The 17554-nt window shown below is 36.1% G+C and overlaps 1 protein-coding gene across 1 annotated transcript in view; it reads right to left on the reverse strand.

Annotated features, from left to right (window-relative positions):
* Nucleotides 1-2467: 2467 nt before the first annotated feature.
* The window catches only part of SANBR (SANT and BTB domain regulator of CSR), a 44624-nt gene continuing 29537 nt past the window's right edge, over nt 2468-17554 (reverse strand). The window contains exons 14-20 of the mRNA XM_068966822.1: nt 16274-16373; nt 10009-10100; nt 8626-8654; nt 8474-8547; nt 7912-8000; nt 3532-3623; nt 2468-2504 (exon numbers count right to left, since the gene is read on the reverse strand). Coding sequence (XP_068822923.1) covers nt 2468-2504; nt 3532-3623; nt 7912-8000; nt 8474-8547; nt 8626-8654; nt 10009-10100; nt 16274-16373 — 513 coding nt within the window. The remainder of the gene's footprint in view (nt 2505-3531; nt 3624-7911; nt 8001-8473; nt 8548-8625; nt 8655-10008; nt 10101-16273; nt 16374-17554) is intronic.

Raw genomic sequence — 17554 nt, forward strand, 5'->3', positions numbered from 1 at the left:
CTAAATCGTTTTGATCAGAGAATACAGTAAATAAGACTGGTATTTAACAGGTCTTACAGATCATGTAGTATAAAACATTTTCTTTTGCAAATAAAATGTATAAACTATTTCAAAAATATCAAACCAGTGAAAAATATGTTGACTGCAACAAAATTTCCAAACAGAAGTTCAAAAATCTTGGCAAAGCTATGCATATAACATCAAATAAAATCTAGCTTTATTTACCAAATAAAATATTCATTAAAAATACATAACACTTCAACATTTCAATAGAAATTGCTGTTCTGTCATACATGATCAAGTCTGTTTTCTAAATAATTTGAAGAAAATTTCAATTATAAGATAAATGAAGACTAAAAATAAAAACAATGCAAATTAAAGTGTTTTAGACACCTACATATAAGTAATTTCTAAACACATAATTGTTATATGATTATGGTTTGGAACAAATTTTCCCTGAGCACTCTTTCTGCTTGGTTAGAAAAACTGATTTTTCCTGAATAATTCAATTTTTCATCCATCAAGTGTATCTGGGAATCCTTCCTTCCAGACTCTCTAAAGTAATAACTGATTATAACCATTTTAAGGGGCTATGTGAATGGCTATAGAATTATGGTTGAGTTTTAGTGCCCTGAAAACTGTACAGTGGGTGTCTTGTACAACCGAAATGATTTACTATCCTAAAACTATCAACAGTTGCTTTAACAAATTCAGCACCCAAATTTGTTTTAACAAATTCAGCTGTTTTAACTAGCTTCACAGAAGAAAGAAGTAATAATCAGTAATTCCAGACCAATAAATACATATTAAAAACTGAAAAAAGAGTTGGATTAACATTGTGATTTCCCTGGAATAACACTGAAAAAAATTAAGCCTTCTGCCCAAAACAGGAAATACTTCATGTTAAAACTTTACGTAATTCAGTTTTGAGATCTGTCACTCCTTAAAAGTCATGCAAGCATAAAATTAGCGTCACTGGAAATTTCGTCGCATAAATGGCAGTTCTCAATGCTATCACAAGATTCACAGCCCAAAGACACACTATCATCAGTGCACATGTACAGTACCACTGCTAGATGTGTTCCCCTAATTTTTTAAGATCTTAAAAAACTCTTAGCTATTTGAGAGTTTAGGCCTCTTCTCTTTCAAATAAATAAAGCATAACAAATACCTGGGAGTCTTAACTATGTAAATTTCTAAATACTAATTTTTAACATAGCCTAGCATCACAGTGATAGCTAACAGTGAATGATGTTGGATTCGTGATCTCTGAAGAAGATTTCAGCTTCAGGACTAGGGACCAAGCTTGATCACTCTAGAGCTTTTGTGTAGGAGAGTTCTATTAAAGCATAAAAAGGGACAGAGAAACCTTCTGACACAGACATCAGAAAGGGGATGGAAAGTGTCCCCTCCTCCATAGTCTTATCAAGGCCTTATATACTTTTATCAGACCCACTCCCAAAACATACATCTTAAATTAACAAGATTCAACTAACAATAGAAAGGTCTTACCAGACTCACTCTCACAACAAACATCATAACAAGATTAGTCAGAAGGTTCTTGTTAAGAAGGATAAACATGTCCTAGAGCAAGACACATTGCTGTTACATAATCATTAAAGTGAAGTAGCTCAGTCGTGTCTGACTCTTCGTAACCCCATGGACTGTAGCCTACCAGGCTCCTCTGTCCATGGGATTTTCCAAGCAATAGGACAGGAGTGGATTGCCATTTCCTTCTCCAGGGGATCTTCCCGACCCAGGGATCAAACCCAGGTCTCCCGCATTGTAGACAGACGCTTTACTGTCTAAGCCATACATAATCATTAGTACAGAGCTTAAGGAAAAACATACCCTTGAGTCATTAAGTGAAGTGAAGTTGCTCAGTCGTGTCCGACTCCTTGCCGACCCCATGGACTGTAGCCAACAAGGCTCCTCTGTCCATGGAATTTTCCATGCAAGAGTACTGGAGTGGGTTGCCATTTCCTTCTCCAGGGGATCTTCCCCACCCAGGGATCAAACCCGGGTCTCCCGCACTGCAGGCAAATGCTTTACCGTCTGAGCCTGGGCTTAAAGAAAAAATGTTTTATGTGACTAATGTAGAAAAAAAATGTTTGTCCTTTTCTCCTTGAGAGCTCCAGACCCCTTTCTCCTTCTCAAGGGCCCCAGATCCCTTCCTCCTCTGTGAGGGCCCTGGACTCCTTCCTGTTTGAGGGCCCCAGACTCCTTATCAACCTACTTAAGAATGAATTCTCTCAATACCAAAGGAAAATCAGATTTTAGAAGTTTCATATTTATAATTTCATAAGACTTAACTTATATATTTCCCTTACCACTAGATTTATGTGGCTTGCAAGAATATTTAATAAATAACTTAGAACATTTAGAAGTAATCATTCCGAAGATCTTCAAGTAAGCAATTTCAAGTGTCCAGAGGTATGTCTTCTGTCTTCTTATATTTTAAGGTACTTTACATAGGACGACCTTGACCAAGACGACTTTTAGACCTAGATATTTTTAAACAGAAAAGAACGTAAGAGGTGCTTCTAAAACAATAAGAAGTTGCCACTGCTTTAGGTTAAGTCTGATTGACACTGTCAAAATTTAATGAAAATTCATATACCTCCATAATCCACTTTAAAAATTCTTGGAGTGAAATGTACTTTGGAATTCAGGTATTTTTTAATTTTTAATATTATGAGTCTGTAGTAGTGCCCCATAACCAAACACAAGAGTATTTCTTTACTGACACAAATGAGTATTTCTTTACTGACACAAATGAGCATTTATATTAAGTAGGATAAATAAAAACTACAAATAGCACCACAGTAGCTCAGATCAGGTTTGAGTTGCCACAAATATATGAAAAAAACTTTGGGCTTTCTGAGTTTTCTGGATTTCAGAATTGCAGATAAGGCATTTGGATCTGTAGTATTAATGATCACTTTTCAGTAACTGCTAATCTTTCAAAGAAAATTTGTGCTGTAAAGTGACACAGAACATACAAGTTAGATATTCTTTTTCTTTGGCCCCATTGCACAGTATGAGGGATCTTAGTTCCTGGACCAGCCCCCTGTAGTGGAAGCATGTAGTCTTAACCACTGAACCTCCAGGGAAGTCCCACAAGTTAAGATTTTATAAAGAGAGAACAAGAAATAAGAAAATTTCAATGATTTATATAAAGTAGTAATATGTTATCAATAAACAGCATAAAAATCCTGCTAGTTTGCAGTGGCACTACAGCTTACATTTGTCAGTTGTTGGCTTGGAACCTAGCTGACTCAATAAACAGAAAACTTATTTTAAAAAGCTATACTTTCATTAAATTTTGTCATCATGACCTTTTAAAGTCTTAACTCTTAAGTTAAAATCTCGTTCTGACTAATGTCTTGTTGATCTAATCTCCAAACAAAATAAAACCAAACTCAAATTATGTGCTTCTAGTGTTCATATGGTTTTTCCCTTAAGAAAAAAAATATATATATATATCATCACTTCAAAGCTGGCATTCTGAATTCACTTCTGCTGATTTACCTTGTGTTTTTTTCTGAGCTGCTCTGCCGAGCACTGACTGGCACTGAGGCCTTGATTTGTGCTTCAAGCCTGGAATAAATACCTCCTGCAAACTGTAAAGGAGCAAAATTAAGTTACTATCTATATGGAACCAAAAATTGAAACAGCATTACTTTTGAATTTAGAAGCAATTTTTTTATTTTTTAAATTAAAAAATTTGGCTCTTTGAGTTATAATTTATATGTGCTATTTTACTTTAAAATTCACCCTATTTAGTGTACTGTTCTGAGTTGAATTTTGACAAATGCATACAGTTGTGTGAACACTTATAATGGAGACATAACCCAGTTCCATCACCCCAAGAAAATCCCCTAGTGCCCCCTTTTAAGGCCAATGATTTGATGACTTTACAGTACAAATTCTGGCAACCATCAACTTTTGGGCTTTTTTTCTTGGCTGGTATGTGTAGTTTGCGGGATCTTAGTTACCTGACCAAGGATAGAGCTTGTGCCCTTGGCAGTGAAAGAACAGAGTCCTAACCACTGGACCGCCAGGGAATTCCCCTACTTATCTGTTTTATGTCCCTATACCTTTGCATTTTCCAGAACCTTATATATATACAGAATCATATAGCTTACAGCCTTTTGAATAAGGCTTCTTTCACTCACCATAATGTGTAGGAGATTCACCTATGTTGCAGCATGTATCAGTAGCTCATTCTTTTTTATATATACCACAGTCTTAATCACTTATCAAGTAAAGGACATTTGGGTTGTTTCTAGTTTTTAACAATTCTAAATAAAGCCCCTGTAAAGATGTGTGAAACGATCTGTATGGTGAGTAAACATTAAAAATATAAGAAACAAGCAAACTGTTGTCCAAAGTAGCCATTCCCTTTTGCATCCTTACTAGTTATATATGACAGTTCCAGTTGCTCTATATCGTTGCTAGCATATTAAAAAAAATTTTTTTAGACATTTTAGTAGGTGTATAGTGGTATCTTGTTGAGGGATTAATTTACATTTCCCTAATGACCTAGATAGCATATTGAAAAGCAAAGACATTACTTTGCCAACAAAAGTCCGTTTAGTCAAGGCTATGGCTTTTCCAGTGGCCATGTATGGATGTGAGAGTTGGACTGTGAAGAAAGCTGAGCACCAAAGAATTGATGCTTTTGAACTGTGGTGTTGGAGAAGACTCTTGAGAGTCCCTTGGACTGCAAGGAGATCCAACCAGTCCATTCTGAAGGAGATCAGCCCTGGGATTTTTTTGGAAGGAATGATGCTAAAGCTGAAACTACAATACTTTGGCCACTTCATGCGAAGACTTGACTCATTGGAAAAGACTCTGATGCTGGGAGGGATTGGGAGCAGGAGGAGAAGGGGACGACAGAAGATGATATAGCTGGATGGCATCACTGACTTGATGGATGTGAGTCTGAGTGAACTCTGGGAGTTGGTGACAGACAGGGAGGCCTGGCGTGCTGCGATTCATGGGGTCGCAAAGAGTCGGACACGACTGAGTGACTGAACTGAACTGAACTGAATGACTAAGAAGGCAAAGAGGCTATCTGAGGAGGCTTCACTAATAAAGAAGTGAAGTGAAAGGCAAAGGAAAAAAGGAAAGATATACCCAACTGAATGCAGAGTTCCAGAGAAAAAGCAAGCAGAGATAAGAAGGCCTTCTACAATGAACAATGCAAAGAAAGAGGAAAACAACAGAATGGGAAAGACTAGAGATTTCTTTAAGAAAACTGGAGATGTCAAGGGAACATTTTATGCAAGGATGGGCATGATAAAGGAAAAAAATGGTATGGACCTAACAGAAACAGAAGGGATGAAGAAGAGGTGGCAAGAATATACAGAAGAACTATACAGGAGAGGTTTTAATGACCCAGATAACCACCATGGTGTTATCACTCACCTAGAGCCAGACATCCTGGAGTATGAAGTCAAGTGGGCCTTAAGAAGCATCACTACAAACTAAGCTAGTGGAGGTGATGGAATTCCAGTTGAGCTATTTCAAATTCTAAAAGATGATGCTGTTAAAGTGCTATACTCAATATGTCAGCAAATTTGGAAAGCTCAGCAGTGGCCACACGACTGGAAAAGGTCAGTTTTCATTCCATTCCAAAAAAAGGGCAATGTCAAAGAATGTTCAAACTACTGCACAATTGTACTCATTTTACATGCTAGCATGGTAATGTTCAAAATCCTTCAAGCTAGGCTTCAACTGTATGTGAACTGAGAACTTCCAGATGTACAGCTGGGTTTATAAAAGGCAGAGGAAACAGATCAAATTGTCAACATTTGTTGGATCATGGAAAAAGCAAGGGAATTCCAGAAAATGTCTACTTCTGCTTCAATGACTATGCTAAAGCCTTTGACTGTGTGGATCATAATAGCTGGAAAATTCTTAAGGAACTGGGAATACCGGACCACCTTATCTGTCTCCTGAGAAACTGTATGTGGGTCAAGAAGTAACAGCTAGAACCAGACATGGAACAATGGACTGGTTCAAAACTGGGAAAGGAATACGTCAAGGCTAAATACTGTCAACCTGCTTACTTAACTTTTACACAGAGTATATCATGTGAAATGCTGGGCTGGATGAATCACAAGCTGGAATCAAGACTGCTAGGAGAAATATCAATATCCTCAGATATGCAGATGATACCACTCTAATGGCAGGAAGTGAAGAGAAACTGAAGAGCCTCTTGATGGGGGGTAGTGAAACTCAACATCAAAAAACTAAGATCATGGCATCTGGTCCCATCATTTCATGGCAAATAGAAGCAGAAAAAGTAGAAGCAGTGACAGATTTTACCTTCTTGGCCTCCAAAATCACTGTGGACACTCCAAAATTTCATGGTGAAACTTTGACTGCAGCCATGAAATTAAAAGACGCTTGCTCCTTGGAAGGAAAACTAAGCCAAATCTAGACAGCATATTCAAAAGCAGAGCTACCACTCTGCTGACAAAGGTTCGTATAGTCAAGGCTATGGTTTTCCCAGTAGTCATGTATGGATATGAGGGTTGGATCATAAAGAAGACTGAGCACCAAAGAACAGATGCTTTCCAATTGTGGTGCTGGAGAAAACTCTTTAACAGTCCCCTGGACGGCAAGGAGATCAAACCAGTCAATCCTAGAGGAAATCAACCCTGAATATTCATTGAAAGGACTGATGTTGAAGCTCCAATACTGTAGCCATGTGATGTGAAGAGCTGACTCACTGGTGAAGACTCTGATGCTGAAAAAGACTGACGGCAAGAGGAGAAGTGGGCAGCAGAGGATAAGATAGTTAGCATCGCTGATCCAATGGACAAGAGTCTGAGCAAACTTCAGGAGATAGTGGAGGACAGAGGAGCCTTGGTATGCTACATTCCATGGGGTCACAAAGAGTAGGACAAGACTTAGTGACTGAACAACAATAATAATGACTAATGGCGTTTCTGGTGGTGGCTCAGCAGTAAAGAATCTGCCTGCACTGCAGGAGACAGAAATTCAATCCCTGGGTCAGGAAGATCCTCTGGAGAAGGAAATCCTCTGCTCCAGTATTCTTGCCTGGGAAATCCCATGCACAGAGGTGCCTGGTGGACTACAGTCCAGGGGGTCACAAAAGAGTGGGACAAGACTGCAAAAACAAAAAAAAAGATGACTAATGATGTTGCCATCTTTTCTTGTGCTACCTTCTCTCATGCAGTCTATGGTTAATTTTTTGCCTGCTTCTTTTTATTGGGCTGTTTATTTTCTCAGAATTTATGGTTTGTTTTTTCATTCTCTTAATAATGCCTTTCAAAAACAAGTTTTAAATTTTGATGAAATCCAGTTTTTTTCTTTAATGGATCATGCTTTTGGTGTTGTAGCTAAGAAATATTTGTCTAACCCATGGTGATAAAGATTTTTTTTCCTGTTTCTTCTTGTAGGGAAGCAAATTTTTCAATAAAAGCATTAGGGGCAAAAGTTACTATAAATATATAATACTGATACTAATAATGATATATAATGTTATAACTAATATGCAATTCAGTAAGAGTACAGGTATTTCTTGTTATCATTTTTATAATAAGATAACATCTTATTTTAAAGATAACATCTAAGCACCGATACAGAGCTGATAAAATAAGCAAATCCAGGAGGTCACCTTCCACAATGAAGTTAATCTGTTCCTGGATACTATACTTTTAGTGACAGTGTACTTTACTATGTGTGTTACACAGGTCTATGGACCATAACAGGTGGTGAAAACTTTTATGTGAATGAACTGGTTAACTGGTACAGAATATAAAAATATATACAAAATTTACTCTTTTAAAATCATAAAGCATCTTTATACTTATGATGAAAATAAAGTAGGAAAGAGTACTAAGCAAGCACCATACGGGAGTAGGTAATTCTTACTTCTTTGGCTTCCCTTGACCTGACTCGATCGAGATCTCCCAATCTCATCTTTATTAGGTGCCCAGTAATTTCAGACATCCGCCGCTGATCTGAAAGGTAAACATTAATAAATCTTTTTATGAGGATGTTTAGTAATTTTTATTTCTTAAAGAAGACTGCAATTATTAAAAGTCCATGAAAACACCACTGTATATTATTTGCAGACACATACACCTATTTATCTTTGAAGGACTTTAGGCTTCAAGTAGCAAAATGGCTCATATATATATAACTGGGCTGCTTTTAAGATGACTGTAAATCAGCTGAAGACATATTCAGCTTTCTTGAAAGTGGAAGCGGTGGATGAAAGTCAGTCTGAGAGACCTCAGAACGACGGATGCATGAAACCACACATCTACTGGGGTTGTCTAGTAATGAAACTCTGGTTGGTGCCTGAGGAAATGTGCTAATTTGGGGCCTTATTCCAGTTGGAACCTTTAAAGCTATTCAGCATACTTCATAAAAGACTCCTATCATTGCTATTTATAGCCAATTTGTACATTACCCAAATAATACTACTTACCATCTTCTCTTTGTGCATCTTGGTTGAATCTCAAGGATCTTGTGGCATCCCACTTATTCTTCTGCATACTCACACTATTGAAAAAATTAAACAAAAATCAGCATTGATGTTTTTAGAGTGAACATCTGACTGGATTAAGGAATAATACTCACATGAAAGGAGACACATCTCTAGAAGTTGACTAAAAAAAAGTAGACAACATTAAGGCCCAATTAGAACATATTTACTGATTAGCGTTATAGGTAATAACAAAAAAGAGTTTATATTTATTGGGCACAAGATACTGTACCAAGAGCATTACAAGCATTGTTTCATTGAAGCTTTGCAACAACCATGTGAGATAGATGCTATTATTATCTCTATATTAAAACAGTTTCAAAGGAGTTAAGAAACTTATCCAAAGGGAAAGAGACCTAGAATTTGAACCTGTTTTATTTATCTGACCTGGAAGCCCCCCACCTCCAATGCAGTCTTTTAGAATTCACTCATTCTATGCCTGTGGTTCTTAACATGGAGATGAATGTGCAATCCATCCAACATATACTGTGTGGAATGTGTCTCTGCCCCAGTTATTCACACATTTTTAGAATCCACAGTTCCTCTTTTAGCCAACAGTAGTTATACTGTTCTCTTATTCCTACCTGGCTTTTTACTCCTTCCTTTGAAGGCATGAGGAAATAAGAATAATTTTAAAAGGTCATAAAATATAATCAATTCTAAAAACTGCTTTATTTTTTGAATAAGTAATATTGGTTCAAAATTCAAGAAGTATAAATAGGACACACAGTAAAAGTTTCTATCCTTCCCCCTAGATATTTAGTTCCCTTCCTTAGAGGCAACCAATTTTATCAATTTCTGAAATAGCTTTCTATAGCTATTTTATGGATATATAAGAAAATTCATATATATTTCTTTATCTATTCTACATAAATGTTAGCATAATATACCACTATACATACTGCTCTGCACTTTTCCTTTTTTCTTCTTCTCTTAAAGTATAGTTAATTTGCAATGGTGTGTTAGTTTCTGGTATAAAGTGATTCAGCTTATATATATATATTTTCACACACACACTCTGGAGTGGATAGCCATTCCCTTCTCTAGGGGAATCTTCCCAACCCAGGGACCAAACCTGGGTCTCCCATATTGCAGGCAGATTCTTTACTGTCTGAGCTACCAGGGAAGCCCATGATATATATATATTTATATATATTCTTTTTCACATTCTTTTCCATTGTAGTTTATTATAAGAGGTCGAATATAATCCTCTGTGCTATAGGATCTTGTCTATTTTATATATAGTAGTTTGTATACGCTAATCCAAAACTGCTAATTTATCTTTCTTATACTTCACTTTCCTTTCTTCATGTGTCAATATACCTTAGAGATCTTTAATCTCAGTCTTTACAGAGATTCTTTACTCATCTTTACACTGCTAGCATTTCACTGTGGTACTCGTAGCTCTTCTTTTTCAGATTTTTCCTGCTTATTTCTTAATACAAACTTTAGAACAGTAATAGATAATTTATAGTTACCTTCTCCAGTGCCTTTTCTTTCTTCTGACCACAGGGTGAAGACATCTGCTTTTTTGGTTGTTTAGCGAACTTCTTTGGCTTCTCCTTTTTTCCTGATAATAGAACATCAGTGTTATCAGCCCATGCACTTGTCACATCCAAACAATAAAATCACTGAAAAAACAAAATACTGTTTTTAAAAACTAAAAAATTACCTTTAGATAAATAGTAAATATGTGGAGAAACAAAACTAAAAGTGCTTTACAGAGGTTCATTGACTTTTCTTCTTTCTACTTGGTGAAAATCTTAGGGAAAAAAATGAGGGCAATGAATTCCAAGTCCAGTGAAATTAAATGTAGAAAAATGGTGGGGAAATTACACATATTTATTTCCCTGAATCTAATGTGACAGTGGAGTCATCTCCTAATTCCAAATTTTTCAATATAAAAAATAACTGTAACCCCAAAAATCACAAATTGAGAAGGGGAGGAAAGAAGAGTTCACATACACAAAATCTTTAAAATGCCTTTGTTCACACAGGAGGTTGGGCTATGAGGGTAAAAATGGAGGTAGAACATAAATGATCCTAGGAAGAAGCAGATCTGGGATAAACTGTATTCAAAACGAGGGCATTCCTGTAATGAACATTCAGACCTTACTCTTGGCTGACAGTTTAGTGGAGAAAGGAGACAGGCAAAAAAAGAGGGAGGGGAAAGAAGTATTTCTCTAAAAACAAGGTTGGAAGGTTGATAATAATCCATTAGATTGCTGTTTCCCAATTATCAATTATTTGCACACCATCTTTACAGCTTTTGCTCTATCTTAAAAGAGAAACTTCATCACTACCAAATGAAAAGCCTGCAAAATGTGCTACATAGAAGACAATCCTGAAGATAACAGAATAAAGACAAAACAACATTTAGAATCTAGATAGATTTATTTTTCTGCTGGCCCTGGGCCCCTGACATGTGTCTCTCTGTTCATGTGGGAGATTAACAAGTGTTACATTGCTAAAAGCCATGATAGGGTGGGCTACATGATAACAGCAGTGTGAAAGGGTGGACAATTCCTCCCCCCACAATAATGATAAAAACAGAACAAAAATCCTATAAACAATCATCTGCAGATACTGGAGAATAATCAAAGGAAGAGAGAAAGTTCACTGTTTACATGTGAAAAAAGCTTCCTTATCTGACGGCACTTTCTCCCTCCTCAGCTCAGGGAGAAAAATTGTAACCTTGAGTTGCAGGGAGAAAATGATAGAGTTCAAAGCAACAGAGGTGCTAGGAATTCAAAGGGGAAAATTTGAAAACAAGAAAGAGATCTGAGGCCTAAAATGTGAACATAAACTATGCCCAAATTCTGATCTGAATGTTAAACTATGCAAGTACACAGGAGACCCTAGGAAGCTCATCTAAAAAGGCAAGCAGAAACCAGGGTGGGGTGTTGATCACTGGAAGACAGAACTGCTCTCTGTGAGAAGAGGCACATTTCCTGTGCCTTTGAATGACTTCCCCAAACTGTTTTTAGCTTGAGTTTCTGAGAGTCTTGCTGGCTTGAATTATCACAGGTCAGACCTCGGACTGGAAAAACAAGTAGGAATTTAGGGGGAACCCCAAAGCAAGGAAACCACCAAGCAGGTGAGCCCCCAGTAAATTCTTTCCTTGGCTGACCACTAAACTCCCCAAACTGTCATCCTGCAGATCCTGCGACCTTCCATGGTGACTGCTGAGGAGCTGGGGGAATGCAAGAAGCAAGGTGAACAAGGAACAGGATTGGCCCCAGATAGCTGAGGTGCACATGAAAGAAATGAATTCAGTGAGCCCAGAGGCTTGCATCTTCCCATACACAGAATGCTCAGTTCCTTCACTGATAGCTGATCTTGATGTTCAGACTGCCTGCTCTATTTGTTGCAAACTTGTATATAGCCTAACGTCCTCCTGCCTCCATGGAGCAGTTTTCTCAGAGCTACTGAGATGCTGTGTCCTGGACTCAGTGTCCTAAACATTCCCACCAGATAAAATAGCTCTCTACTTTCAGAATGTGAATATATTTTTTCAGTCAACAGTTTTGGTGACCATGAAGCAACCCAGAGCAGATTTCTTTCTTCCACATGAACTTTATGAGAAACCAAGACATAGTACCAGAAGAGACTCACTAAACTACACAGGCTGGTGTGGCCTTTGAGGTGGGGGCAGCCAAAAGCAGCAGCAGTTAGCAGGCAAAAAAACCTGTGCAGAGACACCAGCAGGGAGACAGATTTTGCAGTGTGGCTTAGGCAGGTTAATTGCTTATGAGAACAAAAATCCCAACAATTCTTAGGAGAATAAAAGGTTTCAGAGTTGCACAAAGATAATCTACAGAATTTAGTTTTCACCCAAAAGTCATGAGATAAAGAAAATGATAAGTATGATCCACTCAGAAGAAACAGTTGATAGAAACTGATTGAGAAGGCCAGCATGTTGGACCTGGGAGACAATAATTTCAAAGCAACTGTTACAAACATGTTGAAAGGAAAAATGGTAGAGAGAATCTCAAGACATAAACAGAAAATATAAAAGAAGAACCAGCGGGTAAATTCTAGAGCTGAAAGGAATAACTGAACTGAAAAAGTTTAAAAATGTAGCAGACAGGCTCAAAAGAAAATCTGAAATGGCAGAAAAATGAATCAGTGAATGTGAAGTCAAGGATTAGAAATTATCCAGTCGGGGGGAGACATGACTGAAGAAAAGACCCAGAGCCTCAGAAACAATATCAAAAGGCCATAGGTATATTGGAGACCCAGAAAACAAATGTGATAAAGGGGCACAAAAAATACTTGAAAGAAATAATGATTGTAAGATAACAATTTATAGATTTAAAAAGTTCAACAAGTCCCAAATAAAATAAACACAAAGAAAATCACATCTAGGCATACTGTAGTCAAGCTTCTAAAAGTCAAAAATAAAAAGATATATCTCGAAAGCAGCAAGATTAAAAGTATACATTATATACATAACAGGGGAAATTTTTATCACAAGGACTAACTTCTCAGAAACAATGGAGGGTAGAAGACTGAAATGACATATTTAAAGTGCTGAAAGAAGGCAATATATAGATATATAGTTATACAGTTACGGCTGATTAGTGCTGCTGTATGACAGAAACCAATACAACATTATAAAGCAATTATCTTCCAAATTTAAAAAGAAGTGCTAAAAGAAAAAAGTTGTTAATCAAGAATTATAAATTGAGAAAACTGTACTTCAAAAACAAAAGCAAAATAAAGACATTTTCAGGTGAATAAAAACAAGAGAATTCACTAGTACACTTGCAGTATACTTGCGCTACAGGAAATAAGAAGTCCTTCATGCTCAGTTGGTTAAGAATCCATGGGGTCGCAAAGAGTCGGACACACTGAGAGACTTTCACTCATGAAGGAATGAATGAATGAAAGAAAATAACATCAGATGGTAACAAAGATATAGACACAAATGATAAACTCGTTGGTAAATATGAAGGACTAAAGGTATATATTTTTCTTTGTTCCCTTCTCTAAAGGTTCTTATGTTAATATTTTACCTGGAGTAATTCATATTCCCTTTAAGTAGACTGTGACAGATTAAAAAGGCATGTTGAAATCTTTAAAACAATCAAATGCAAAGAAATATAACTAAAAAGCTAATAATTTAAACAATATACTAAAATTATTCTTAGCACAAAAAAAGCAGGAAAGGAGAAACACAGAAACAAAACATTTGAGCCAATTAGCAAATGAATAGCAAAATGGCAAACCTAACACAACCATATCAATAAACATATTAAATATAAATACAATAAATGGTCCAGTCAAAATGCAGAGATTGTCAAACTGGACAAGAAAGCAATTTCCAACAATATGCTATCTGTAAGATGCATACTTCAAATTAAAATATTGTTGAAAACAAAAGGATAGGAGAAAGATATGTCATTAAAATGGTAAACAAAACAAATCGAGTGATTATGTTAAAATTAAACAAAACAGACTTTAAGATAAGCAGTTCTACTATAAATAAAGAGGGCTCCATCATGATAAAATAGTCAGTACATTATAAATATATATATGCCTAGTTACAAAGCTCAAACACATACTATGCCATGCCATGCCTGCTGCTCAGTCATGTCTCGACTCTTTGAGACCCCATGGACTGTAGTTCATCAGGCTCCCTCTCTATGGAATTTTCCAGTCAAGAATACTGGAGTCAGTTGCCATTTCCTACTCCAGGGGATCGTCCCAAACCAAGGATTGAACCCATGTCTCTTGAGTCTCCTGCACTGGCAGGCAGATTCTTTACCACTGTGCCACCTGGGAAACTATATCATGATCAAAGAGTCAATACACTATAATTGCATATGTGCCCAGTTACAAAGCTCTAACCCACACATAACGCAAAAGCTGACAGACTTGAAAGGAAAAATACAGAAATTAACATGATAGCTTGAGATTTCAATACTAATCTCTTACTAATTGATAGAACAAGAAGTCAGAAAATGAGCACTAGAAAATCAAACCGACTTCACTCTACATTTACAGACTACTCCACCAAAAAGAGCAGAATTCACATTGTTTTCATGCACATCTGGAGCATGTATCAATAAAACTTAGAAGATGAAAGCACAGAGAGTACATTTTTCAATCACAATGGAATTATATGAGAAATCTACAACTGAAAAGTATTCAGAAAATCTGAAAATATTTGGAAATTAAACACATTACTGAGCAATACATGGGTCAAAGACAAAATCATGAGTGAAATTAGAAAATATTTTGTACTAAATATAAACAAAAACAAGATACACCAAAATCTATGAAAAATACTTAAAAAGTAGTGCTTAGAGTGAGTCTTATAGTTTTAAATGCTTATACTAGATTTAAGTTTTCACATTAAGAAGCTAGAAAAAAGGGGAAATTAAGTCCAAATTAAGTTCAAGGAAGGAAACAGTAAATATAAGACCGAAAATCAATGAAATATAAAATAGACAAACTACAGAGAAAGTCTACGAAATCAAAAGCTGGTTCCTGGCAAAGATCAATAAAACTAATAAACCTGTAGCTAAACTGATCAAGAAAAAAGGAATATAAAACACAAATTAACAATACCAGGAATGAAAGAAGAACACCACCAGAGATCCTTCAGATAGAGAAGGATAAGAAAATAGTATGAGCAACCTCATGCTAATAAATCTGACAATGACAATTTGGATAAAATGGACATATTCCTCAAAAGAAGTTGTCAAAACAGATTTAAGAAGAAATAGAAAACTTGAATAGCACTGTATTAATAAAAGACACTGAATTCATAGTTAAAAACCTTCCTATAAAGAAGACTCCAGGCCCAAATGACTTCACTGCTAAATTTTATCATACATTTTAGGGCCAAAGAATACAAATACTACACAGATTCTTTCAGAAAAGGGTAGTGAACATTTTCCAACTCATTTTATGAGGTCATTATTAACCTGACAACAAAATTTGGAGATGACATCATAAAAAAACTACAGGCAAATATCCCTCATGAGCACTAATAAAAAATCTTTAACAAAGTACATACAAGCAAGTGAAATATAGTAATATATAAAGAGAAAAATGTCTATTGATGAAAGCCTAGATGCTGTGAAGTTTCACGTTACCATGCAAATTTTTATGTCTAACAGAAATGCAAATTATTTCTAATAGGAAAGATAACCCCAAAGATTATGGATTTACTGCCCTGTAGAACATTAATCAGTTTTGTATCTAACTTGCAATCTTTTTTTCAACATTCTTTTTTCAAATGCCTATAAATACCTGAGTTGTCAAATGCCTAACCCTAACCCTAACTTTTCTCTGCTAGTTCTCTCATTTTAACTCTAATCAGTTAAAAATTTTTGATACAAGTTCAATTTACAGTTGTATAAAATAATGTTTTTTAATTGTTAAAAAAAATCATACTTTGATGACTATTACTTAATGCTTCATTTGAGTGTCATTTCAAATCATCTCAGGTATACTGATGTAGTCACATATTTTGAGAAAGCCATTAAGTTATACCTGAAATGAAAGCTCGGAGGATTACTTCTTAGTATACCACACTTTTAAAAAATAACTTTATGAGTGTTCTGTATTTAGTGTCAGGATTAGAGAATCTTGATGAAGTCTCTATTATTTTTTCCACATTGTAACCTACCATGTAGACTTATAAAGCCCCTTTCTCATCCCTTGCATTAAATCCTTCAGGATATAGTCTCCTCATAAAACTGAGATGAGTTTCAACTTAGAAATCCATACTTTGTTTCTTGGATACTTCTTCTTCATCTCCAACTTCATCTTCAGTGACCTCGGACCCAGTGGTATATTCTTCTTCTTCTGAAAATAATGACTGTTGTTTCTAAAATAAAAAACAAAACATACCATATTAAAATTTTATCTTATCACGTCACCAATGAATTCTTCCAAACACATTTATCTACTTATTCTGGATGAATGAGCCAAATAAAAACTGATAAAATGACCACTGCCTAGCACAACATTTGGGAAATGGATCTAAGAATTTCTACATTTAAGACAGGATAACATTATATTAAATATTTAGAAAATTTACTATTTTCATAGGTTCTAGCAGAGTGATGGGCACATTATAGGTACTTAGTATTTGCTGAACTGCAACCCTATTTCTCAACTGAAAATATTTTCCTTGATAATTAAAATTAAGTTAAAATACAATAATTGTCAATATTAATGTAGTCTCATAAACAAGCAATGGGGAAAGAAATGGCAACCCACCCCAGTATTCTTGCCTGGGAAATCCCATGGACAGAGGAGCCTGGTGGGCTACAGTCCATGAGGTTGAAAAAGAGTCAGACATGACTTAGCAACTAAACAACAAATAAGTACATGTGCACATTCTCTGGGTGAATGTGGTCCTGGATTAAACATATCCACATCAATTTCATGCATCCAACCACCCTCCTGTCTGTTATCACTGACAAATTTCTATTCCATTCTTATGAATACTGGAGGCAGATGGCATAGTAATGGCAAACAGGCAAGAAAAAACAGTAAGTCAATCAATCAACCAAATAAATGGAACTTAACTGATTTGTTGTTTTGTTCAATATTCTAAATATGACTTCCAAGTGACTTTTTAAAGAAGTCCTTTAAGAAAACTTATGGGTTATGCAGCCAGATAATGGAGTATATGTGTTTTACAGTCCATGGAATTATCTAGGCCAGAATACTGGAGCTGTAGCCTTTCCCTTCTCCAGGGGATCTTCCCAACCCAGGGATCAAACCCAGGTCTCCCGCACTGCAGGCAGATTCTTTACCAGCTAAGCCACAAGGGAAGCCCAAGAATACTGGAGTGGGTAGCCTATCCCTTCTCCAGCATATCTTCCCAACCCAGGAATCAAACTGGGGTCTCCTGCATTGCAAGTGTATTCTTCACCAACTGAGCTATGAGGGAAGCCAATAATATTTTTAGTAAATGTGAAATTATAGATGCTGAAAAGGATGCTATACATTTAACTAACACCTATAAAATAAGGGTTCTCTACAATAGCTCAGTCGGTA

The sequence above is a fragment of the Capricornis sumatraensis genome, chromosome 1 (genome assembly GCF_032405125.1).
Source record: "Capricornis sumatraensis isolate serow.1 chromosome 1, serow.2, whole genome shotgun sequence".
In the NCBI taxonomy this organism is placed as follows: domain Eukaryota; kingdom Metazoa; phylum Chordata; class Mammalia; order Artiodactyla; family Bovidae; genus Capricornis; species Capricornis sumatraensis.